Source organism: Haemorhous mexicanus, chromosome 2 (assembly GCF_027477595.1).
Source record: "Haemorhous mexicanus isolate bHaeMex1 chromosome 2, bHaeMex1.pri, whole genome shotgun sequence".
NCBI lineage: Eukaryota > Metazoa > Chordata > Aves > Passeriformes > Fringillidae > Haemorhous > Haemorhous mexicanus.
This window is the reverse complement of record NC_082342.1, coordinates 16,515,212-16,540,609: the sequence shown is the minus strand read 5'-3', so window position 1 is coordinate 16,540,609 and position 25,398 is coordinate 16,515,212. Positions and strand designations below refer to the sequence as shown.

The 25,398-nt window shown below is 40.7% G+C and overlaps 1 protein-coding gene across 4 annotated transcripts; it reads right to left on the bottom strand.

The window, feature by feature from the left end:
- Positions 1–292: 292 nt before the first annotated feature.
- TFG (trafficking from ER to golgi regulator) lies at positions 293–23,246 on the bottom strand. Of its 4 annotated transcripts, none has more exons than XM_059836626.1 (9): positions 23,088–23,246; positions 20,645–20,747; positions 18,798–19,005; positions 12,563–12,646; positions 11,548–11,694; positions 9,899–10,066; positions 7,496–7,636; positions 3,471–3,560; positions 293–1,071 (listed from the first exon to the last, which is right to left on the bottom strand). In XM_059836626.1, the coding sequence occupies exons 3-9, from the start codon at positions 18,979–18,981 to the stop codon at positions 710–712; spliced, it is 1,176 nt and encodes a 391-aa protein (XP_059692609.1). In that variant the 5' UTR covers positions 18,982–19,005; positions 20,645–20,747; positions 23,088–23,246; the 3' UTR covers positions 293–709. The 4 variants fall into 4 exon arrangements, with proteins under 4 accessions (XP_059692609.1, XP_059692614.1, XP_059692620.1 ...); XM_059836631.1 differs by having other exon boundaries at positions 293–1,068; XM_059836637.1 differs by lacking the exon at positions 3,471–3,560.
- Positions 23,247–25,398: the final 2,152 nt, after the last annotated feature.

Below are 25,398 nucleotides of genomic sequence, written 5' to 3'. Positions count from 1 at the left end.
CAAAACTGGTAAGAGGCTTTAAAATTTTATGGATTGGTTTCTAACCATTTGGTAAAAGAGTCACTTGACAATTAATGACAGCAGACAGCACAAAACTGTGAAATCTCTGTGAAAGCCACCTGCAGCCCCAGCACCTCTCCATTTACACACCCAGTAATCTGCCTCTCCTCCTGCAGACCCCAGCACCACTGCTCTTCACCACGACGTCTTTGCACCCAGCATGCACACTGGTTTTAGCACAGTCGTCTCGTTCAGTATTACCTAACTTCTAAAATCAAGATCAGGCATGTAATAGATTCAGGAGTTTTATTAGTTTTTCCATGTGAACATTACAATTTATAATACATCATATCTAGTTTGACCTCCAGAATTAATCTAATTTAGTACATCATGGTATTAGTAAAAACAAGCCTGATAAGTGGGCTAAACTTCCAACTAGTATCTTCATATCCTTCAGACAAGGCAAGCTAGAATGTCAATCACTTTACAGACATTTAAGTAGTGTTTTCCAAAAACCACCCAGCCCCATATTAAACTAGGAAGCGAATACAATTTAAAGCAGGAAAGATTTGGTAATTTCCCTCCCCCCAGCAGAATTTAATTAACAGCTATAGTTTTGCCTCATTACAGTTCTGGAATCTCAATTAAAAATTCTGGAGTCTGTCGGGATGGAGTCGCACGTGTCAGACGCCGTCTTCGGGGCACCTCCTTAGCGGTAGCCGGGCCCGGGCTGGGTGTAACCCTGCGGCCCGAAAGGGGGACGGCTGCGGGCGTAGGGGTTGGGCCCGCTGGGCGGGGGGGTCATGGTGCTGCCGGGCGGGGGGGTGAAGCCGGGCCGCGGCTGGAAGGTGCCCGGGGCCGCCTGGGAGCCGCTGTAGGCGGCGGGCTGGGAGGCCTGCGTGGTGTAGGGCTGCGGGGGGAAGCTGCCCGCCGGGTACTGCGGCGGCTGCTGCGCCGGCAGCTGCTGCGCCTGCCCCGGGAAGGCGGCGGCCGGGGCCGGGGCAGCCGCCTGGCTGTAGGCCGGGAACTGCTGGGCTTGCTGCGACGGGGGCTGCTGCTGGCTGTAGCCTGCTGGAAAGGCAGAGAGCAAGGTGGGGTGAGAGACACTAAGGAACCCTGGGTGCCTGCAGAAAGACCTTTAGTTCCTAATGTCCACAGCGACAAACGCAAAACGATGCAGGAAGCACAGAAAAGGCAAACCAAGCGTGAACTGCGAGTTTTCCTGCCTTTCACATAAGCGCACGGCCGGGGTTTTGGTGCACACCGTGGCAGCACAGCACACTGACAACAGTTACTATATAACAGTTTTCCTGTGACTGACAAGAAATAAAGAAAAAAAAAGGCAAGTAGTCTTTTCCTTAATTTCATACAAAAAAAAAAAATAAAGTCTTCATTGGCAAATGAGGCAAAATTCAATCCTTTTCCCAAATAAAACCTCCAAATTAAACTGTCTTGACAATACTCTCAGGATTTTATATTTAAAAAAATAATTGGTGAAATCATAGGTGTTTTCAGTTCCTTAGTGTTAATTATGCAAAGGTTACATAGAACAGAACACTTTAGCACAAAAGTGCTTCCATTTACTCATGTCCCAAATTTGATTTTTCTGTACAACACTTGCTTCCAAAAGGAATTTCTCTTCTCAGAAATTTTAAAATGGAACAAAGTCCTTTCATGAAGAAATAGCTACTTTTATCCAACACACCTGCAGCTACTTGCAATGAAACCTCTCCAGTGACTGGAATCCTGTCAGCATTAAACACCAGACACACAAATTATTAAAAGTGCACAGCCCTAAATGGAAAGAGTAAGGGTAAGAATGCACTGCAGTAAACTCACCTTGAAACTGGGATCAAAATTTACTCATGAGAGAAACCTCTGAAGGGTCCATTTTTACACCCATGTATAAATAGCCACTGTTGCCTAGTAGATTTACAAGAGTGGGAAGGTATCCTGCTCTTGGGGAAACATGGGTTTGAAAGGAGACAATACTCATGAGAACTAAAGCAACACAAACAAAAAGATCCTATGACTCAACATCTCCAAAGGCTGCTGTCAAGAAGTCCTCAAAGCAAACTCTATTTCTGAAGATTAATTGTGAACTTAGTTACGACAAACAGAGGTGCCCAGTAAGTTTCTGGTGGCATTTCATTTATACTTGATCATGTTGGAAAGCAAAGCTCACACTGCACTAGTTTTCACAGGAATATCAGTAAAATAATGGATTAGACAATGGTAGGATATGTCCAGAAAGCAAATTGCAATTCCTTTGTTTCCCCACTCAGTTTTTAAGCCTAGAGTGTCAGACAGACCCTTCTACTTCCAACAGACTTGCTACTTGTGAAATGATACCTCAGTACATCTGCTTCTGTATTCAAATTACAAATGTGGGGAGAAATCTGCAGAGAACAAGATTCCATTTACACACTCAAACCAACGAGCTCTCACACAGTGCACAGGAACAAGGTCTGAGGCACAAACCTTTAGTCCAACAAGTATTCTAGGGTTCTTATCCAAGCTAAGCATGGAATTTCTTCGTGAGCTCTGCAAATCTTCTCATCTATATAAAAAGTGATGCACTCCCACTGTGCACCAAGAAAAGGTCACACTGGCTCTGAGTCACTTAATGGGAGTCCTTTGTTTAGTTTAAGGAGGATTTTTTAAAACAAGGAATGATAAATGCTTTGTATCATTTTCTAAAATTGTTAAGCAAAATGCAATTTGTTACAGAATCTACTCTAACAGGTTCATATCTAAACTTCATCTGGATTATCATTCCTAGCATATACAATGCATTCATAAATGCCAGCTGCTCCTAAAGGAACTGAAAGTTCCGAGGTGAGGTTTATTTTGGGTATACACCAAAGCCAGCTTTTCATAGTTCATTGCACATACACCTCTACTGCTGAAAGTCTATTGCCACCTTTACTTAAGGTATCAGCAAAACCAAAAACTAAAAAAGAAAAACTATCACTTGAACGTTTCTCTGGGATTCACAGTATGTCTATTAGCCAAGGATTTACTGAATGACAACTACAGTGTTTGCACCACTAAATTTTGGACACGGAGATCATTCTAGATGCAAGAAATAGGGGCCATCTTCAGACATCTTTAAGGAAGCTAAATTGGGATGTTTAGTCACTTACTAGAATCCCAGGACTGCAGAATATAATCCTGAAGGCTGCTCACCCTTCAGGTGATTCATTTTGCCTACCTTTCTAACAAGGCATTCTGCTGATTAGCAACAAGGTCTGCCTTTGGTCCACAATCAAGCAGAACTGAACTCTGACTACATATTAACAATTTAAACAGCTACAGCACTCTCTTCCTGGCAATTTCTGAATTGTGCCAGTTCCCACAAGGAACACAGGCACCTGGGCAGCTCAGCACCCTGACCTGCCCCACAGAGTCAGGAACTGAAGCTTGATAGGGTCGGGCACTGCAGGAGCTGCTGCTGCAGAGCTGCTTACCTGGGTACTGCACGCCGTACTGCTGCTGGGGCTGAGCCTGCGGCTGCTGAGCAGGGTAACCAGGCTGCTGGTACTGCTGATACATCTGACCTAGGGATTAAAAACGCATTTCGTTGAAGCCCAGTACCCTGGTGCATTACAGTGAACGATACCCTGACAGTTCAACATCACAGAAACAAACCCAGTGACATCAAAGTCCAGATTTTAGTTTCTGAAACATGCTGTTCTGACTAAATGAAGTTTATCTAAAGAGTTATGTAGGCTTACTATTGCACATTTTCAGAGGCTGCCAGAATCTATGCACCTTAGTTAGCACTACTCTGGTGGGTAACAAACCAGGAATCTTTAAACATCTTCATAACTGCTCCAGAACTTACACTGTAAATTAAAGTACTTCAAAAGTTAAACATGTCCTCAGATTGTCTGTTTAGATTAGCTTTTTAAGACCATTTCTGCAACCAAGTACTGTAAGCAAGTGGTACATTATTTATGCTGACCACATTTTCCAGATAAGACATCCTTCTCCTAGCATTGCCAAGTTTTCTTAAGAAACCCAGCAGTATACACCCAACCCAAAAATAAAACCATATATTCTTAAGCTTGGTAGTCCAAGTCAATGCTTATTTTTCCTATATTCACTGTTTTCAATTTCTTGGCCAGAAGAGGCAGAATATTTGTTTACACAACCTATGGGTCCTGTTGAGGCTTTATGCTTCTGCTGTTTTTCAATCTAGAAAGTCACAGTCAAAGAACAAAATCAATTATCTGCCAAAACTAAAGCTTAGCTGAACTGAAGCAGACATGGAAACTTTACTATTATGAAGTGTTACTGTACTATTATTCATTCTGCAAAGATCAGCAGACTGTATAAATAGACTGTAAACTCTATGTTTGGAGCTGCACAGAGACAACAGCAACTCGACTCTCGACCAAGTTCTCCCAGACAGACCCCTATCCACACTGATTTAAAGTAACTCCTTATTTTTATTTTTATCTATATTACTTGCAGCTGAAAGTAACAGTATTTTATATTCACACTAAGGTGTTTGGAATACTTTATACTGATGCAGTCACTTAAAATATTATTTGGTGTGCAATTATTGTGGGACAATGAGAGTGCAAAACACAAGGCTTGAAAAGAATTGAAGCCTGTTAGCTTAATAAGTAAGAATTAGAAACTCAGTTCTCTTTCTGAAGCTCATTTGACATGGGGAAGTTCTGGAAGAATAACCAGCAGGCTGCCTATCTTGGGATAGCTCCCCACAGGCTAACAGAGAGACCACACTGGCACCTGCTGGAAATCCCAGGTAAAGGGATACACCAAAGAAACAGCATGGAGTTTTACCAAAGGTTTCTGAGAAGGCTTGCTGTCTTCTCCAGGGCTGAGGTGTTAGTGAGGAACAGAGAGGTGTTCCAGTGCCATTTAAGAAAACATTCTTAATTTACAGCCATGAACAAAGGCAGGGATACTCTGGGTCCTCAGACACAGTGTCTTTTCTTTCCCTGTATTTTTTTAAAAAAACTAGATGAGCTACAGCATTGATGTCTGGTTTTGTACTTAGCAGTGCTTATTGCAGTGAAAGGTCTGCCAAGCATTTACCATTGTTCCCGTGCACTGAAAAAGACTTTTAGTCTGATTCAGAATACAGACCATTTACACATATTCACACAACATTCTTTTCCCTAGAAGATCATGAAGTGCTTCTGGGACCGAGATTTCACATGTATTTCAGCAAAGACTAAAAAAACATCCACATCTGTATATAATTGTTTCTTGTGTGTGCTCAGGACTGAACTTAGTGACAGAAAAGCAGAGGCCACAAGACACAGCACTGTACTAGAACATCTTTGCTGGACTGATTTAATTCAAATTAGTGAATGCTGAAAACTTCTCAAGGGAGGCAGCCCTTCAGTAGTATCAGCACACAGAAGTGAGGTGACTTGATATTCACACATAACAACCTAATAACCAATCATAATCATCACAGCATTTACTGGCAGAGAAAGCCATTATTAAATAAACCCTGATACACCAGAATGACTGACACATGATTGCCATCACCAGTTTACTTATACCTTCAAAATACTGGGAAAGTGTGGGGGAAGCAGAGCTTGGGGAGTTTTGGGTTTTTAATGAAGTGAACTAATAATTTCAAACCAGTTTCTAAACCAGTTTCTAACAGAACCTGCTGTTCACCAGCAGTGCCATTTATGTGAGTCCATCCTCTTGAAAACCTACCAATCAAAACCTATCCAAAGTTCTGGCTGGGTTATGGCTCCATGGGGACAGCACAAGCCCCCAAATTACCACTGGACTGAGGTGCTATCAAACCTCAGTGAAGTATAGAAAACTACACCACGTTTCAAAGAAAAGTCTTTGAACACTTTGGAATAAAATTGATAATTGCACTTACATTACCAGCTTTGTTGAGAGACTGCTGTTTACCACATACATACGCACAGCATAAGCAATGTATCTCTAATTTCTAATGAACAAGGACAAAAGTTACTTCTGATCTCTTCCCAAAGACTGAACCACAGAGTGAAGAAAATATAATCAATACTTAAAAGATTGCAGTAGCAATAATAAAAACTACATAAAACTACAGATCAAACCCTTTATAATTAGTACTTGTTGCTACTATACTTTCCTTGACCCAAGTTTAGAAAAATCACACATCTACTCTGATACATGACCCTAGATAACATATTCACCCCAAGTAAGATGAGTTTTACTGAAACAAATACTTTTCCCTTTCCCTGGTGTTAGCAGCCATACAGGATTCCAAGCTAGTGTTGCTAGTGCTTTTAAGTGCTTCACTTCTTTGTTTCAGCTCCAGTTTAACTGCAACACTTAAAATTTCTTACCTTACTGTATTAAACTCAGGTAAAAAAATTACGCTCACAAAATGCAAGTTGAGTAGCTGAGAATACGGTTTCTGAACATTAAGTTTTCTGGCTGCCAACAGAAGAACCTGGAGCCCTTTTTTGCAAAAGTAACTTTCATACATAAACACCAAACTGCTCAGTCTTTAAGCTACAAAGATGTTTCTTGCTATGTTACAACACTTGACTAATGAGCAAGAAAAGGCTGAAAGCAGCAAAATAAGTGCTTCATAAGCTCCACTTCAACCAGCAGTATTCATACCTCTTTAAATATTATATATAAGTACCAGCTGTTCAAATGCTGTGCTCGATCAAAATGTTACTTTTTCCCCTCAGGCAAGACAATCCAAGTGACTGTGGATACTGTGCTCACTATCTCACACTAGTCTGAGCATCAGTAAAGGGACTCTCACTTGTGCCTACACAGAAACAATTTTGTATTATTCTTCATATGGAGGAAGAAGTAACAAAGCAGGTTATTTCACAGACAGTTTAATCCAGAAGTGTGAAGGTCTGAAGGCTCAGCACACTTAGAAAATAGCACCAGAAGAAATGATGCCCAAATGTAGGAAACCTCAGAATACATAAATTCTGAGAAGTTAAATAACTTTTTAAAGGGCATAGTGCAAACAAATCTGAATACCAGAGTTAAGAGCTTAACTTTAAAGGAGAGCCAGCTGAGCTCTCAGGAGTTATAAGGAACTACCATGCATTTAAGATGGTTACAGGGTTTAACTCGACTAGCACAGAGCCATACACAAAAAGGAAGCAATGAAATACTAGCTCCAGTCTGTTGAATAGAAATGGTGAGTAAACAAGAGTTTTAATACATAGTTGACAAGTTCACAAACTGTGAGTTGAGTGAAAGCTTGACACAACACACAGTGTATGACAAGAGCACAGATGCAAGCAGAAAACAGTACCATGAAAATTCTCTCATGTCACACCACCCGCCCTTTCAAACAGAGCCACTGCTCCACCTGCTGTTTCTGTAGGGACCAGCATGGGCAGCAAGGACAAAAGCTGTTCTGCCTAGGAGCACACATTTGCAGTTTGGTATCCACTTTGGGTCTGCTAATTCAAGGCAGAATCAGACAACATCCTTCACATCCTGGACAGTAGAAAAGCATCCTGCTTACCTTCCACCTGCCCCGTCTGTGGCTGTGTGCTGGGGTAGGGTGCCTGCTGTGCCTGGACCCCAGGGGGATGGGCTGCAGAAGAGGAGGAAGCGATGCTGTCTGGCGTTCCTGATCGCTCCTCTGCAGGGGCACTGGGTGGTCCTAGAGGAGCAAGAACAAAATATAGTATGTGAAATGAACACCAAGTTGGAATTAAAAAATTCTAATACAAGATCCCTCCCTCGCAATGTTTTAAACATTTTTTTCCACTTCAGATTTACATGTGTGTCATACCCAAGCTAAAACTAAGTGTATATTTGCACACCTAAACTTTCACTTGAAAATACTGGGGAGGGGGCAGAATTTTCCACCTATCTCTAGGTCACTCAGATTTCATTCTTCTGAGGAACTTGACTCATTTGTGAGATAAAACCCTTCATGACAGCATATTTTTTCAATAGCTTCAAGTGTTAACCTTGCACATACACACACACACACGCACACACACACTGAGGAGCTGCCACGTTTGGACAAAACATGTGCTTACCTATTTTTTCTTATCTGGAGGAAAGGTAAAAGGTTGCATGGAGCTATCAAAATGGATTAGTGTCTTGCTGTGAAACACATGGACCAGGCCACAAAGTGTTTCACTGATAGTCAAATAGCATGTGAACAGAAAACCTCCAAAGAGGTGTTAAAATCACACTCCCAGACAGGATATGGCAGGCTTTAGTCTAAAAGCAATTGTCTGCTCTGCTAATTCTGAAAATATTCCAGCTGACACACAAAGACAGCATGGAAACTGGGAACTCAAGTTTTCTCTACATTAGTAAGAAGTTCTGAAACACATATGTGAACAAATATAAATACAACAATTTAATGCAAAATATTTTGTTAGAAACAAGGGAGTTTAAACCTAGATCTTTCCAGCTGTATGAATGCTACTTTCAAATACACACTTTAAGTTAAGCACAAGTACTAGAACTGCTGCCAATACATCTGCAATTTTAAGATAGTTGTATTTACACAATATAAATATGCATCCAACAAGTCCCTGATTGTGCTTTCATGTTAACCTTATTAGGGGAAAGTTCAATTAAATCTGCCTAGTACTTGATTTGCATTTATATACATAACTGCAAGACTACAGCTTTAGAAATGGGATTTCTTATACCCTGCTTAAATGGTCCTCTGTGGAGTTCTTTGTACATTCAAAGAACGGTCAAGTAATTTCCCTCTCTCAGAAGAATTATGGAAACACAAATATTGAAATATCACTGATCAAAACCACTCATTCAAAAAATAACTCAAATTTTCTGCCAGTTGTGCTTCACTTGCTATTGCTTATTTGTTCAGACAGCCCACTGCGAGTTTTCAAGTACCATCTGGTTTGTGAAAGGACCATGCTGTGACAATACCCAAAATGTGCCAAGGAGGAAGAGATCACACAATAGTCCTGGTCCACAGACCTGTACTTCTTATTGAAGTCAACCACTGTCTGTGGGTACACAACTTTCGATGCTGCACAGTCACAATCACACAGTGCTTATCTATTACTTTTACTCCCCACTTTTGCCATGGCTGGCATACTGGAGGAACAACCTCCAGTTCCTACTGGTTTGCTCATCTGTATCATTACTTCACACATCATATAAACTCACTAGCTCTACAGATGAAAGCACACAGCAAATCCTGTTAGCTAACAGCAAGTCCATTCTCACGTTTCAGTGAACCACTAAACCTTGCCAGGGCTGCACAGGTTCTGTGTAAAATCACTTCCCTAAGTTCTGCATCACACTCCTTATCACATTCAGTTATCCTGTCTCAAGTTGACAGCATTCATTTAGTACAGTGAGTTTTCGTATGCTTAGAATTCTATTACTAAATAGGCCAGCAGTCCTTCAGCTCTTCAAAAATAAATATAATTCAGAAAACTATGTTATTCCTTTCTGTTAACAGTGAAAATGTTGATTCTATTTATTTCTAAAATGAAACAGAGAAAAGGTGGGATCATGCAACACATTCTGAATGATCGAAACAGCAAAAGCACAAGCCAAGAACATGAACTGCAAGATCAAACCTTAAAGCAGAGAGCAGTGACTTCTACTATAACTGGCAGATACCAGTTAAGTTAGACCACACAATAGCTTTAAGTAATTCAAATTTTAAAAAAATGAAGACATTTTGTACTCCAAGCTAAAACACAATGCTAAAAATCAACAGCAGAATTTCAATAATTTGTATACAAAAGTTAGCACACAGACACAACACCTTAACATAACAAGTTTTAGAATTCTGAAAAGACATAGTGAACACAGAACATGGCTTAATACAACCAACATACAAATGCTTTGTGACAAATCAAAACTGGAGCAATTGATTATGAACAGGTTTAGCTTTCCTTTTCACCAGCCACATCCTTACCTGACACCTGATCATCTGTCAAGCCAAAGGCTGACATGACATTCTTGCTGATTTCATCCTGGTTCTTTAGCGGATCGAATGCAGACATGCTCGCTGCTATAACTTGAGTGGATGGCTTAACATTAGCGTCAGCAGGAGCAGGCTTTTCGTCCCTACCATCTACAGCATCTACAAAGCAAAACGCCCGGTTACCAGCTCTCCAGAACTGAAACACCAGCACACACACACACACACACACACACTGCACTGCAGCAATCGCAACACCGCACAGCTGGGGGGCTTTATAAATTTAACTGCTGGAATGTGCATGTTAGGATAGCAGTGAAGAATCACTGATCAATCTCAAACTGGGATGGATTACAAAGCTTGGGTTTCTTTCCAGTTACTTAAAGATACACTACCACTGTGGACTACCAATATCATACATCATGAGTTCTGAAATTCAGAGGCACAAAGTTCCTGCTTCAAACAAATGAATTGGCCACAAAGAATCCAAAATTAGGAAAACATACAGCATAGTTCCAACTTATTATGGTGTTTTATCATCTGCAGTTTCTGGTTTGTACTCTACCTTTCTCCACTAATCTTTCCTAAGCTGACAGGTAAAGTTGAGATCTTTGCAATATACATGTAGCTGAACTGCTCAGAAATGCCTTACCTAATAGTGATAAATTTTCTGTTAAAAGCAAACAACTACAGAGAGATACAGACTGGCTAGTTTTGTTTACAGTTTTAGATCATCACTCTAACCTCCTTCCAAATAGTTTGTAACCAGAATCCATTGTATTCCACTGAAATTACTGATTACATGTATTGTAGGAACAGGGCTGGGATTTTTTTTTTAAGCAACAAAAGCAGTAAAATTTCCAAGTGCAAATACAAAAGCAACATTTCCTAAAAGGCAGGCTGGTGTTATCGGTTCACCTCTTTACTCAGAGCACAGTACTTCATTGGCTTTGTGTCATTATTTTCTATGTCCAGCTTACCTAACTCTGTAGTTAAGCACAGAGATATACAATATTTGCAGTACAACTGCCTGAAGCTAGGAGATCAATACCTCAAAACTGTGAGAATAAGACTTTCTTTCCCATTTTGCCCTCCCGCAAAATTCCTTTCCCACCCCTACCTGCACCCTCGTGCTGCTTACCCTGAGACAGCTCTGATGCTGGTCTGAGCGCAAAATGTGTGGATTCAATTTCCTAACCTGGCAAAAAAAGTGGATATAATTTTTGCTGAATTCACTTCTTAGTGTTTTAGTGAATCAAACTTGCTTAGCAACACAAGATAAGCACCAGAGCTAGCCCAAAGTAAGCAGAGGGACTACTCAACTGCAAGCAAGAACTCTTCAGCAACAACGAACTATTAATTTGGCTAAAAGCCCTCAAAAGACATTGCTGGAGTTCACAGGTGTTAGTTACAGTGTTTTCGTACATTGCAACAAAACCTCGGATTCTGAAGTTTCATTCCTAATTAGTTAAGGGCTTTACTCCAGATACACTGAACAAAAACTCTGTCTCTGAAATAACTAAAGCATTAAAAATTAAGTTCTGGGCCATCAAGCAACAATTAAAAATGATCCATATTTCACTTTGTTAAACAGCACACCACTCTGCAAATCAAAGCAAAAAACTCTTTGCCAGGCTGCCTACCACTCTCAGGCAGATTAGTGGACAGCCCTGGTTCCGCTGGCGGTTCTAAACAGTCCAGTAAACGATTGACTTTATTGCGAAGTTCTATCAGCTCTCGGCGCAGGTACTTCACCTGGTTAGATTCTAGGGGTCTCGGTTGGCCATTCACTGCAAAACAGCAATTAGAAAAACTTTAGACTGTAGTAACATCCAGTTTAAGATGACCAAAAAATTCCAACTTTTACTTGCTTGTAGCATCATCATCCTTTGCCAAGTCTGAAGTGACAAAGTTTAGTCCACACAGACCAAGCTCATTCTAGAGCTTACTGCTCCTTCAATATAATCTCAGTTCAGAAAAAGTTAAAAAGTATCAAAGCCCACAGTAAGTGTCTGCATTGTTTACTCATTTCCCTGAATATACCCTGAATGATGCAGTGGTTCTGGAAAGTGTCCCTTGAGAACTAACGCAGTCTACACAACACTACTGCAATTCATAAATAAGGTCAGTGTCCAAGTTCAAGGCTTGGAACTACATGCTAAGTTACCTATGGTAGTTTGAAAAAGAACTTTTGCCCAAAGGCTAAAGGATAAACGTTAACATCTATTCAACTCCAAGCAACTAACGCTAGTTTGGAGCAGTGTACCACTATGTGATGTCAGCTTCGAATTCTCGTGCACCTGTGAAGAAAACCCCACAAAAATGCTAGAGTGGAAGAGAACATGGAAAAGGGCACTAAGGAAGAAAAAACCACTGATCGATCACATGTATATGCACACATGCCAAACACTTTCATGCTTTTTACACTTTAAGCAAGTGTAAAAAAGCAGTAGTTTCCATTTCCAATAAGTATGGAAGTCTCATGAAAAACATCGAGAAAACGTATTATGTATTAACTCAGCAGTGCCAACTTACTGATTGCATTTTCTTCACCTTCTGAGGTGACAAAGTATTTTGTAACTCTCAGTGAAGTCCACTGCCTGAATGTTAATAAATATCATTTAAAAGAAATCGAAAAACACAGTATTCTATACTTACCAAACAATGTCAGCTTAAGTATCCTACTGCACTGAATTGCAAAGGAGAGATCTGAGCTATCAAAAATTGTTATAAGATCTCCATCTGAAAAGAACAAGAAGTTACATTAAAATCACAGCCTATGACTACTGAGCTTCACATCAGGACAGAAGTGTTCTTTCATTACTCAAAAATAACTTTACTATTTGATTGTGAATTCACTAGAAAAAAATGTTTATTATTTTAGCACAAGAATCAGTGTGCAGAGAAATTGTGCACAGAAGGTAAGACAGAAGCATGAATGGCTCCAAAAGGGAGTCTTCTGACATTAGCCCTTTGATGTTCCATAAAGTTCATCATTCTTTCATGTTTACATACAGGATGAAATATTAAAGCTAAGAGTTCATCACGTCCAACACCAGGACGAATGATGATACCAGTTATAAGTGAAATGCCTACACCAAGTGGCTCCAGAACTGTGCTGTTCATGAACAGCCAAGAGTCAGATAAATGGCACAAGCCAAACCCAATTCAATTTTTAAAAACCAGAATAAAATTTCAAATGCCTAGAACACTTCCTCAGATATATATTCAGAACATAAATTGCAGGACTATTATCATTCCCTTGCTGAAAAACAAAGTTCATATGTAGAAGTGAAGAGTAAAGATCTCTCTCAGCTTTAACACACAAATAAGTATGAAGACATGAAGACGCCAAAATAGTCAGAAGAAAACTTCTCTCAAACAGGACTTTAACACGAAGTCACAGCTGTTAGGCATGGATTTCTTCCATGTCACATGTCAGAGGATCCTAATGAATGCGCATTGCCATCTGTCCCAGGAACTATATTAGAACTGGATGGGATCATTTATTCTTAAGATACAAAGGGCTATGCACAAAGCACTGATACCTTTAATCATATTAATCCTCAAAAGAGATATCAAGTTCCCATTAAGTCTGGTCTCTCACGATTTTTGAGTCAAGGAAAGCTACATTAACATCTTTGCTTATTCAACAAAATCACAACTAAAACAAGACTATTGCCTTTGGCAGGACAGATTTTCTGGTGTTTAACATGTTCAACAGATTATTCATAGCTTAAATGAACCCAAGCTAAGCAGTGCAAAGGAAAGAGTGAGAGAACATTATCAGGAAAACGTGTACTGGCACAAGGGATAGCAGGAACGCTTCAGGCCTGAGCAGTTTCAAAACTGAGGTGAAACCTAGCGAAGTTTCGCCCTGAAAAGCAACAGTGTTTAGATAAATGCCACACATCTTGGAACAAAGCCAACTCCAGACGGCCCGGACTCCTCCACAAAACACTGTAGCAAGGGGGCACTGTGGACAGACACAAGAACATGTTTTTCATTACAGATTACTTCCTAAAAATTCTGAGTATTTATAAATTCCTTACACATTGGTGTCATGGGCAACTGTATCCAAGTTACTGTTAAAATTTTCAAAGAAATTAATGCTTCAGTATGAATAGTAGTAAAACACATGATATCAAGTAGAAAACAGCTCAGAATTTCAAGAACTACATTCTAATTTTGTCATCCCTGACTACAAGTTACACCTCTGCAAACGAAGGCTTTCTTAAGTACTGTTAATAACACCTCACAGTCCTTGTCAGTCTTCAAAGAAGGTGCTTTCTAAAAAAATGAAATTACAAACACTAATAAAGTGATAGCATATAAAATAATTTTCACGTTTTCCTGAAAGAAATAGTGTTGCCTCCCAAGATTTTTTTTATGTTCTGTTTCCACTTTCACAATCTCAAAAGACATCTGTTGATAGCAGCATCAGTCATGAATTCTCTGAGACTGGAAAGTCTCCAGAAGCAAGGGCTCCAAACCCCACCAGGCAGCCTGTTCCAGTGACACACTGCCCTCCTGGCCAAAGCTCATGCTCAACTTCTCAAACTGCAATTTCTGGCTGCTGCCATCTGCTGCTACTCCAAATTGCTCACATTCAACGGTCACATTGCACTCAATGGTCACAATGCTCACACTGCAACTCCCTTTCCACAACACTGACAAACCATCCTTTGATGCTCTTCTGTCATACCAGTCAACAGTCAGATTCACTGCCTGAACAAAGATGCATGCTCTAAACAGTCTATCCTGCACAGAGAAATGATTACATGGATTAATGTCACCCAAAAGAACTGGGATCATTCCATCCTAATTCTCCCTCACCTATTTTAACCTTTAGGTTGAAGGCATTAAGAATAATGAACAATTTTCTATTTTAAATTGTTAGCAGAAAAAAAAGGCTGAGAAGCACTCAGTACAGAATCTTACAGAATCTTGTTAGATGCATAAAGTCACTTCTATGATTCCTATTGACAGCCATCAAATTATTATCCAAGCATAAGCTAGGATTCGTAAGGTATACATCAAGCCATTGAAGTTTCTGACAATTTAAGTATATTAGATATAGCAAAAAAACTCCCCATCTTAAGGAATGCCAATGAAGTTTAATTCCTGTTACCAAGACACAGATAGAATTACACAATGTTAATTATTTTCTGTTGAAAAATAAAACTGACTTTCCATTATTTTTCTTTCTAATCTTGTTATTTTACAAATTTATCTTTCTTATTTTTACAAGGCACACCGCTTTCCCTCTCTACAATTTCCCATGTACCACATTCTCTGCTATGCCAATTCTAACTTTTTTCTTTCTATAAACTAGTGACTCCCTTAAACTAACCACTGGTCTTCAAGGTATTTCAACATTAATGCTGCATCACCATGATGTATTCATGACATTAGAAATCTGATTCATTCCTTAGCCCTGCCAGCTGTTTCCTCATCTACTAAGCTTCATTATCTATTAGGCTTATCCACCCTTTTATTTCTCATTTAGTCCATTTCTGTAAAAACAAAAACAAACCACAAAACCCTACACTATCAAAAAAACACACTACATCATAATGTAGTTTTCCTTCACTCTAGTAAATTTACCAAAGGCTGAGAGATTACTGACTAGCACAGCAGCTTGAATACATGCAGTATGAGTAAACAATCTTCTTTTACAAGGTAATGAAGAACAAGAGCAAAAAGGCCAATCTCAAATTACACCCTGTTATAAATTCAAGCATAACTTAAAAAAAAGTAAAATTCCTGTTATTGGCTCCATAGGGCCTTTTAGTATGTGTAACTCAGTTACACGGTGTGTTTATGATGCAATTTTACTCTTTGATTCATACAAATTCACTGCTGACAGTCCTCATTAGTTTGTTTGGAGTTGAGGTTTTTCAGCTGACATTGGGTTATGTGTGTTCAAGAACTTTAAACAGTGCATGGAAATTGTTTCACATCTAGCAGAGCAATTTCCTTAGCTCAGGAGTTTGAAAGCTTGAATATAAAACTTGACTTCACAAAGCAGCATTCAACCTGAGGCTTCTTTCCTCTGGTGTTTAATAAAAGCACCACATAACCTAAATATAATGTAGGAATATGGAGGGGTAGATGAAACATTCTTTGAACACTGAAAGACTGTGTGTATGAATTCAGAGAAGACACAGATGGAGGTTACGGAAGTAGTGGACATCGTTAGACCAGTTTAAGGCATCTCCTCATAACAGTTCCACACAAGCATTCCTGCAGATCTGCAGGGATAAATAACAAAACAGAAATTGCTAAAATGTGTATATTCCAACACATCTAAAGACTGAAATAGATTTAAAGAAGAATCTTAGCTTAGCTGAAAGGAAGTTAAGGATGTAACAGCTCTCATATGACAAGCTAACTGAAGCCTTGTTAATCTTTTCCTTGGTGACTCACAATTCTGATAGCAAGAACATTAATTTGTTTACAGTAGTGATGATCAGTTACCACATAGTTTACAGCAGTGATGATCAGCTAGCATAAAACACACTGAAATCACAGTGGAATAGTAGTACATTCTATCTGGTGGGTTACCCTGGCTGGATGCCAAGGGCATCCCACCAAGCCCAGTCCATCACTTCTTTCCACAAGTGGCCAGGACAGAAAACAAAGGACAAGATACAAGATAAGAAAAGGGAGAGATCACAAATCAATTACCCTCATGGGCAAAACAGACTCAACTTGAGGAGATTAACTGAATTTATTACCAGTCAAAATCAAAGCAGAGTAATTCACCTTTCAACCCCTCCTTCCTTTCCAGCTCTATCTCTTCCTACCCTAGTGGTGCAGAGGCAAAGGGAATGAAGGTTATGGTTTCTGTCACAGCTGAGGCAGAGGAGCTCTTCCTCTGCTCCAGTCTGGGGCCCCTTCCATGGGAAAGTCCTCCACAAACTTCTCCAATGTGAGTGCATCCTACTGGCAACAGTTCTCCAGAAACTGCTCCAGAGTGGGTCACTTTTCTATTGGGTGCAGTCCTTCAAGAACAGCCTGCTGAAGCATGGGTCCCCCACAGGGTCACAAGTCCTACCAGGAAACCTGCCTGAGCATGGGCTCCTCTCTCCATGGGTCCTGCCAGGAACCTGTTTCAGCACAGGCCTCCCACAGGTCACAGCCTCTTCTCAGGCATCCAGCTGCTCTGGGGTAAGGCTCCTCCACAGGCTGCACTTTCATGGATCTCCATGAGCACATTCTGCCTTACTATGGTCAGCATGGGCTGGAGGGGAATCTCTGCTCAGCTGCCTGGAGCACTTCCTGCCCCTCCTTCTCCACTGACCTTGGTGTCTGCAGAGCTATTCCTCTCACACATTGTTGCTCCTCTCTCCTCTAGCCAAAACTACATCTGTGCCATAAGTTTTGTTTTCCCCTTTTAAATATGTTACCACAGAGGCATTACCACTATGCCTGACTGATTTAGCCTTGGCTAGTGGCATGACTCCTGGAGGTGCCTGGCTTTGGCCTCCCCTGTAGCCTCCTCACTACCAAAACCTGGCCACGCAAACCAAATACAATTCTGAGACAAAGAAAACTAAAAGTGAAAGCAGGAAGTCTCTAGACTGTGAAAGACAACCAAAGAATGAAACTGTAATTACTGACTCTATCATACATCATTATCTTACTTTGAATAAAACATAGTATACACCAAAACCCCCAAATGACTATATTTAAAACACAGGTCAGAATGCAAAAAACCCGAAGTAACTAACTTGATTTAATCTAATGAAAATGCATCCAATCTCCTTTCACCTTTCTCATTTCAGAAAGAAAAAAAATGTGGTAAGAGGGAAAACAAAACAACAAATCCACTGAGCTCCCTCTCACTAGAGATCAAGACCCAAAATATTGGTCAAGACCCAAAACATACACTACTTACAATTTTGGTAAGTAGCATCTCAAAAACTTCATGAACCTTAAAAAAAAAGGTCTCAGGGTTATTCAAAGTGAAATTTTATTGCTTAGGTATATGAACAGAAGTTGACATTTTAGGCAGCACAGACAGCACTAAAGTTTCCTAGGGCTATAAAGAGAAATGAACCAGAATGCTTCAGTAACATGGCACTTTTTACTGTGCAACAGCATAATCATCAGTCTTTAGGAGACTTTGGATTTTATCACTTCATTTCAAGTTTCATTTTATGAACACCATCCCTCTGTCCCAAATTAAGTAACTTATCCATGCCCCATTGACATTCAAAGAGGAAAAGCCCTCCAATCACAACTTTCTGCCTCTATGCAACTCAAATGGGGCTCTCCTCATTCGCTCCTCATTCTGTGGAAGTCCTTAAGGTTATGTTTGTTTTAACACTAATGATCAATAAATATTTTCTTTGGAACAACCAATGTGCAACAGAGTCAAATGGTCCCAGAGAGGAAAGATAACTTTTAATGCATTATTTCAAGTTAAAATTATTTTTCTAATCTTTACTGATGGACAAAAACAATCAAGAATTACTACCACATGGACCAAGTTTTCAGTCTTATAAGAACTTGTGTTAGGTCATACATGTTTATTCTCTTTACACCTTCAAAACCACTGAAAACGCAAAGAAAATTATTAAATCGACGAACATTAAGAGAAACCTGCAATCAACTTCTTGCAACAGCAAAAAGTGCACTTTCAGAGAGAAAAACTGAGGAAATATTTCAGGAAAGAAATGGAGGAAATCCTGTTAAAGAAGCATAACAGGAGATAATGAAATACAGCTTCTATTGTTTGATCAAAAAGATTTCACAAGGAATCACTTGCATTTGCCTGTGATACTGGATAATTCTAAAAGGTGAATGTCAAAGTTTCTATCCATTGATAAACCGTATCAGAGCAACAGTAGCCAATTAAACCTCAACAGTAGTAATTAAACCTTACCTTCATCTTTGTATTTTATTGTGACTTCATCATTGCTCAGAAGTTTTCCTCTAAAAACTCTTTGCATCATTAGCACCAATTCATCATAGGTGATATCTTCATTATGAATAGGGATTCTCCTAATATCTTCCCCAAGCTGAGCTTTGATGATCAGCTTCCCACTTAAGTCCAGCTGCCCATTCATGGTGGATTCCTTATCACCTCAGACCTGTTAGCAGCAAAACATTAGGAACATTTCAGAAAATAGATTAAAATAACTTACGTTATGTGATGACAGCTCTGAAGCTTTACATTATCACCTAATTTGATTACTTTTACATGCCCCCCCCCCCATTATGAAAAAGAACAAATGGCGCTTTTTTCCACTTAAGAAAAGACCGCCAGAACAAGTATCTTAAAGATTTCAGGCTCTAAGGTAGCTTCACTAAGGGGATCAACCTGAATCATGTATTATTTTCAGAACAAATAAGGGCAGAGCTAAACATTGGTTTTATCACATGGATGATCAGAACTCACTAAGGGTTCCTCTCCTGAAAGGAAGATACACAATTTTTTAATTTTTGAAAACTTTGATTGAGATATTTTAACCAAGATTTTAGACGTTTAAAAGCAGCTCGATAGCCCACACATTAGCTACTCATTGGGCTCAACACATGATCAGAACAGTCTGTTACTCTCAGCATTTTAAGAGGTGAACAACTGCTCCAACTAAATAGGAAGTGCAAGAAAGTCATCTCGTGTCCTGGCACGCACAGCATATACTTCTGTTATATCTTTAACGTTTTAGTTAAGAAAATTAAAAAATTACCACTTTGTATTAAGCATCTCTCATTTAAAAACACTAAGATTCAGATTTAAAAATCTGAAACTACAGTGAAGTTACTCAAAAAAGGAATAAGAGCGGGAAAAAAAACCACAAAAAGAGATCCAAGTAGTTAGTCAAATGTCCCCCTCCTGTTTTCACTGTTTTGGACAGGGCCAAAACAATAGATCTGGAATGAGGAGCAAGTAAAGAAGCAGTTATCTTAACATTTGAAATACAATTACTGGAGATCTTAAAACATAGGCAGCCCGTATCCAACTCAAGATTTCTGGAGCCACATGCACGCAAGTACATTGTTCATTCTCTTGCACAAGAAGAACTCTCAGAGACATGCAGCTATTTTTCTTTTGCCTTTAAGGGTGTTATAACACAGTGCCTTACAAGAAAAATGAATTTTGCTATAGTCAGTCTATTTTTGAAGTACTGCACTGAAAATTCTCTCCTACCAGAAACAGGACACTCAGCTAAAGCCTTTAATACACTCCTTGATGCACCTCTATATATTTAACTCTACTGTTTCAGTGACAATATTTTGCATTAAAAAGATGGAGTATAATGCCATCTTTAGACTACAATTAAATTTCTGGGGGTGTTGGTAATTAACTGAATACAAAGCAAAGATTTCAGGCAAAGCCCTTTGTTTAGCCCAAAAAGATACAAGCAATTATTGAACAAAACTCACTCTCCTCATCACATGTAAGAAGAGGTAGGTGGATACAGCCTAACTGCCGGGAAAAGGGACCAGCAATTAACACAGCCACCTTGCTGCTGAGGCACTGTGATGAAACTCAGAGGTTTATAGTATTGTTAATGCTCACTAATGCATTATTCAGCTTTTGCAACATAGGAGTCTTGACTGCATCAACCCAACCTAATTAACTCTAAATTACATTTAAAAGCATAGGGTTTTGCACAAGTTGATTGGTTGTTGGGATTTTTTTTTAATTTAAGCATTAAAAATAAAATAGTATCGACCTACAGGTTTCCTTCAATCTCCTTTCCAAAAATATACATTTATCATTACCTTGTCTGTTTAGTGATGCTGGATTATTGGACAGGCTTCCCACCTCACTTCAGGACAGAGCTAGGATAAGTCGCCATGCACTATCAATGCAGGGAACAGGAAGCTGCACCAGAAAATAAACATATTTACAGTCACACTTCCCTAGAATGACACAATCCATATCAATCTTTCACTTTAGAACATCTTAGTGAATATACCCAATATAAAAAGCCCTTGCTTTATCTATAATGTAGCAATCAGATTTACACTTCTGAGTATTGTAGAATTTGCATTCATCTAAAAGAGAACTCAAACAAGACTTCCAATTTTGTGATAAAAGATTTATTTTTCTTTTAATTCTTAACAGTAATGCAATCCTTTCCAGGACTAAGATCAAGAGATGATTTAGCATACAGAACAGTCCAATAGGGAACACCCTTGGCTCCTCCCTTTTGACCCCATGGCTGTACCCTCCTGGCAACTCCTCTCTTTCACATGCACAGCCAATTTCAAACATCCATAATCTGATTTTTGGATGATTAACTGCCAACCAGAGAAAAAAAGTATGTTCCCTTTTATTCACATAAAGCTGGGCTTCCAGCTCTGCTCTTTCAACTCAAATGAAAGTAAACTGGAACATAGAGAATGAAGGGAGAGAAGAGCAAACCCCAGAAAAGACACAAAGCCACTCTCTGGTTCTCAAAGGCTGACAGCTGCTCCCCTCATCCTGGGTACAAAATGCTCCCCTTTAAAAAGGGTTGTGCCTGCTCCTGACAGTGAGAGACTGCTGTGACACACTAAGCAGGGGAACAGGGAGTGACTACTTTTCTGATGCCTCACTCACATTTTATGAAATAAGTAAGGCATGAAGATAGCACCCTTTTCACCCCAGACCTGCTACAGCTCCAGGTACGTTTACTGCACTGGACAAATACGTCTAACGCATCTAAGAGTGCTTAAACCAAAGAGTTCATTTAGCTACTCCCTCACCTTGTTTAAGTGTTAGATCTGGGCACTGGTTTTGCTTCTTCAGCATTACTATATATGCTACTCAGGAACTGTTAGCAGTTCAGTTCTTACTGTTAGTTCTTAACAGTAAGAACTGAACCTCATCTCTAAGTCCTAAACAAACACACATTTTGGTGGACACAGCTGAACTCCTGTGGCCTTTCAACAGATCGAATGTATCGTTCATTTCTTTGTGCAAGGAAAGGAGCTACTGTAATGCCTTATTTACCCACATAGCCCACAGAAACCTGATGTCCATCACTGACTACGAAAAGGTAGCAGAATAAATGCACTTTTTTTGGTCTAGCTGTTCTTCATTCTGCTTGAAGGTGTCCAGATTTAAAGACAATGATTCTAAACACTGCAGTTGCTTGCAACTGTTACAGCAAACAATGTGAAATACTCAAATTGCTGAATTACACAGCACTAAAGCTTTTTCCCTCACTGTGACACAGCTGAATGGATGACTCCACTGAGAGAGTTCTACAGAGAACACATCCAGAATGCACACTAATGAGCTTTTTAACAATATCAGTGTCTACTTTCCTGGGGCGGGGACCAACCAACCAAAAAACATTTATGTCTCCATCTTTCAGACTACAGACTACTTTCCATAAGAATCACACTGACATCTTTCTAACCTTCCTGGTGTACCACTTGCATTTTGCAGGTACAGACTTTTCCTCCTTTCCCGGCTCACTTTCCATTCACATCATGCACTAATCTAGGTGGTGCATGTGGACAGGGATTGCCCAATCTAGGCCAGTCACTTCAGGATCCCCTCTAAAACCAGCGTCTCATGACCACGTTGCATTTCACTACCTTTTTTGCGAAGCAGCAGAGGAAAACAGCCTTGCCCAGGCAAGGGAAGGACAGACACTCCTGCTTTTTTTTTTTTCTGATCAAAACAGGATTCAGGATTAGAGTGACGCCGACAGAAACACGAGCAAACAGGAGTGCCTCCCAAAAGCCACCCGAGAGAGAGCCATGAGTATTCCCAAGACAGGCGGGGGGGTGACGCGAGGGAGCAGAACGGAGAAGAGCTCTTTTCGGCTTTCTCCAGTTCCCATTCGGGCAGGCCCGGCCCAAAGGGGAACACAAATCACAGCCAATCCCTGCCTGGCAACGAGAAGCCGGCAGCTCTCGTGGCTCCCAAAGGAAAGCGGCTGGGTGACCCGGGAAACACCCGGCCGTGCAGAGGCAGGGATCCCGGGATCTCCCGCTCCCCGGGCCCAGGAGGCCGCGGGCGCTTTCCGCCTCCCTCAGCCGCGGCCGGGGGGACGCGAGGGGTCTCCCGGCCCCTCCGCCAGGGGCCGCGTCGCCCCTGGCACCGGGGAACGATGGGGCCGGGAGGAGGGGGCGGTCGGCTCACCCCAAACCCAAACCTGCCCCTCTCTCCCTCCTTCCCGCCGCTTCCACTAGCGGCTGCTCCCGGGAACAGCCTCGGCTTTCTTACTGTGGCTTCTCCGCCGTTCCCGCCGGTGCAGCCCCCCCGTCCAGCCCCGGGCACGGCCGCCGCCGCCGCCCGTACGTGGCAGGGCAGAGAGAAGGGGCCGGAGCGAGACCGGGCCTGCGCGAGCCGCACGCGTGCGCGCTGCGCCGCGCGGGGCCCCGCCCCCTGCCGGCCGACTTGGCGGCTGTTCCTTGTCCGCTGTGCCACCTCAGCGGTGCCGCAGCGAGGCTGCGCTGTGACAGAGGGGTTCGTTCGAAATACGAGCCTTGGCCTTCGTAGGCTGGCGGTGTTCAGAGAAAAAACGGGCCGTAAAATTCCACTGTACTTGCTAGACTTGCTAGACACCCACACACAGTAGTCATTCATCCTTGAATGGTGACATTACTTTAGAAGCCGCGCACACCCTCACACCCTCACACTCCCCTGCCTTGCATTCAGAGCTTGTCCCCCTAAGAGGCAAAAAACATGAATCTGCCGCTAATTTCCTGAGTTTTGTCAATGGAAGGTGCGGGAATGGATTCCTGAGAGTGCCTCTCCCAGACCTTCTGGAACTGGACTCGTGTTGCTTGGGGATAGTTGGGATTTCTGCTGTCCGTGTTCGTTCGGCACTGAGGCCGCGCTGTGCCGGTGCTTCCCAGAGAGCTGCCTCTGCAGCGCTCCCGAAAGCACAACAGTGCTTAGCTATTTCCTGGCGTTAAAGGTGCCTCTGAAAAGACACCTTTTCCTTTCCTATCTATTTTCTGCCGGACAAGAAAAACGTAAGAGTTGTTTAATTTTTGTAGTATTTGTCCTTGCTGAGAGCTCTGTCCCTGCCTAGAGGATGGTCCAACTAGCAGTAAGGAGATTGAAAAGGGAGGCGAGACTGAAATGGAAGTGAGAGAAGATGAACACCATACAAATTTTAAGTCTAAACATTTCAAGGAGGAGGAGGGGCATGGTTCGGGAGGCTTCTTTGCTAAACTTTACGAAGTATTTAGAAAATATTTGGGTATTTTCAATAAAAAAAAATCTTTGCTTTAAAAAAATATGGGAAAGATCTAGAAAAGTGGATGTTTCCATCCATTATACTTTCTGCCACTTGTATTACATACCTTTGTACTGATGATTCAGTCCTTCTTCAATCCATTTCTTTATCAAAGCAGTGTTTCCCAAGTGTTAACAAGAAACTTCATGATCCCTAAAGCCCACATATTACAAATAATACCAAAGTTCACTACACTATGATGATAAATATAGTCCACGTGTAGATAAGAGCTGGACTATTGTTCCTGTAATAATTTAGCATATTACCTGAAAAAGGTCATTTTAATTTGTTACATTTCTAAAATTAGATTCCCTAGATGAAAGACAAAAAAGCCATGAAATGTGTAATTGGGAGGGATGGGGGGCTTTATGCTGAAAGTGTTCTATATTAAGCAAGAGGTGTTCAGTGTTGGCAATAACAGCATTTTATTCACATCTGAAATACTTAGAGACAAGATGCTTAATTAGTAAAAGAAGGCAACACTTCCAATTCCATACTTCAAATTCTTTGTAGGTTTTTACCTCGTTTTTTGGGATAATATGGAAACAATATTTTTATTAGTTTTTTAAAAGAGGCGTTCAAAATTATATGGGATGTTCTTTGGAGAATACTTTTGGAGAAAAATATCAATTACTAGAAAATATCATCAATCATTTAAGGAGTCATCCTCACAGTGCCTAGCAATGTTCTACAACAAAATCAAGTATCATCCTTCCTAAACCACACAAATTTCTAAAGGAAAATTTCTGAAGCAGATTGGAGGAATTGACAAAACCAAGCATTATACATTGGATTTACAAATAAAAAATGGATGACCACAGGCACATGAACTTCCTATCCAAAACAAAACATGAACTACCTGCCCTAAATAACTTTTAATGACCTCCTCTTCTTTTTCTGGAGCTGTAGTGATGAACTTCAGCCTTGCTTCTGGTGTGACTGCTCTTTTTAGAGGTGTATCAATGCTCCAGTACACTAATTTTCTGCCTCATAAGTCAGCATGGATTTCTAAGACATGGAGGACTTTTCAGGACTGATGAAACACTTCTATGAAGACAGTCAGAAAGTCTCATGTGTAATGCACAGTGCATTTATTATTGCTGCTTGTTGATATACTGTTTGGTTTCTAATTAAATTGGATTTTTACTTATGAAAGGGAGAGGAGAGCTGCAGTGCATTGGCCACGTCCGGTGGGCCTGGAATATACAAAGGGCATAAAGAGATCAACTTCTGTGTGTCTGCACTGGAGTATAAAGCTGTCATTAGCTCAGTCCTTGCCAAGACCTTGGA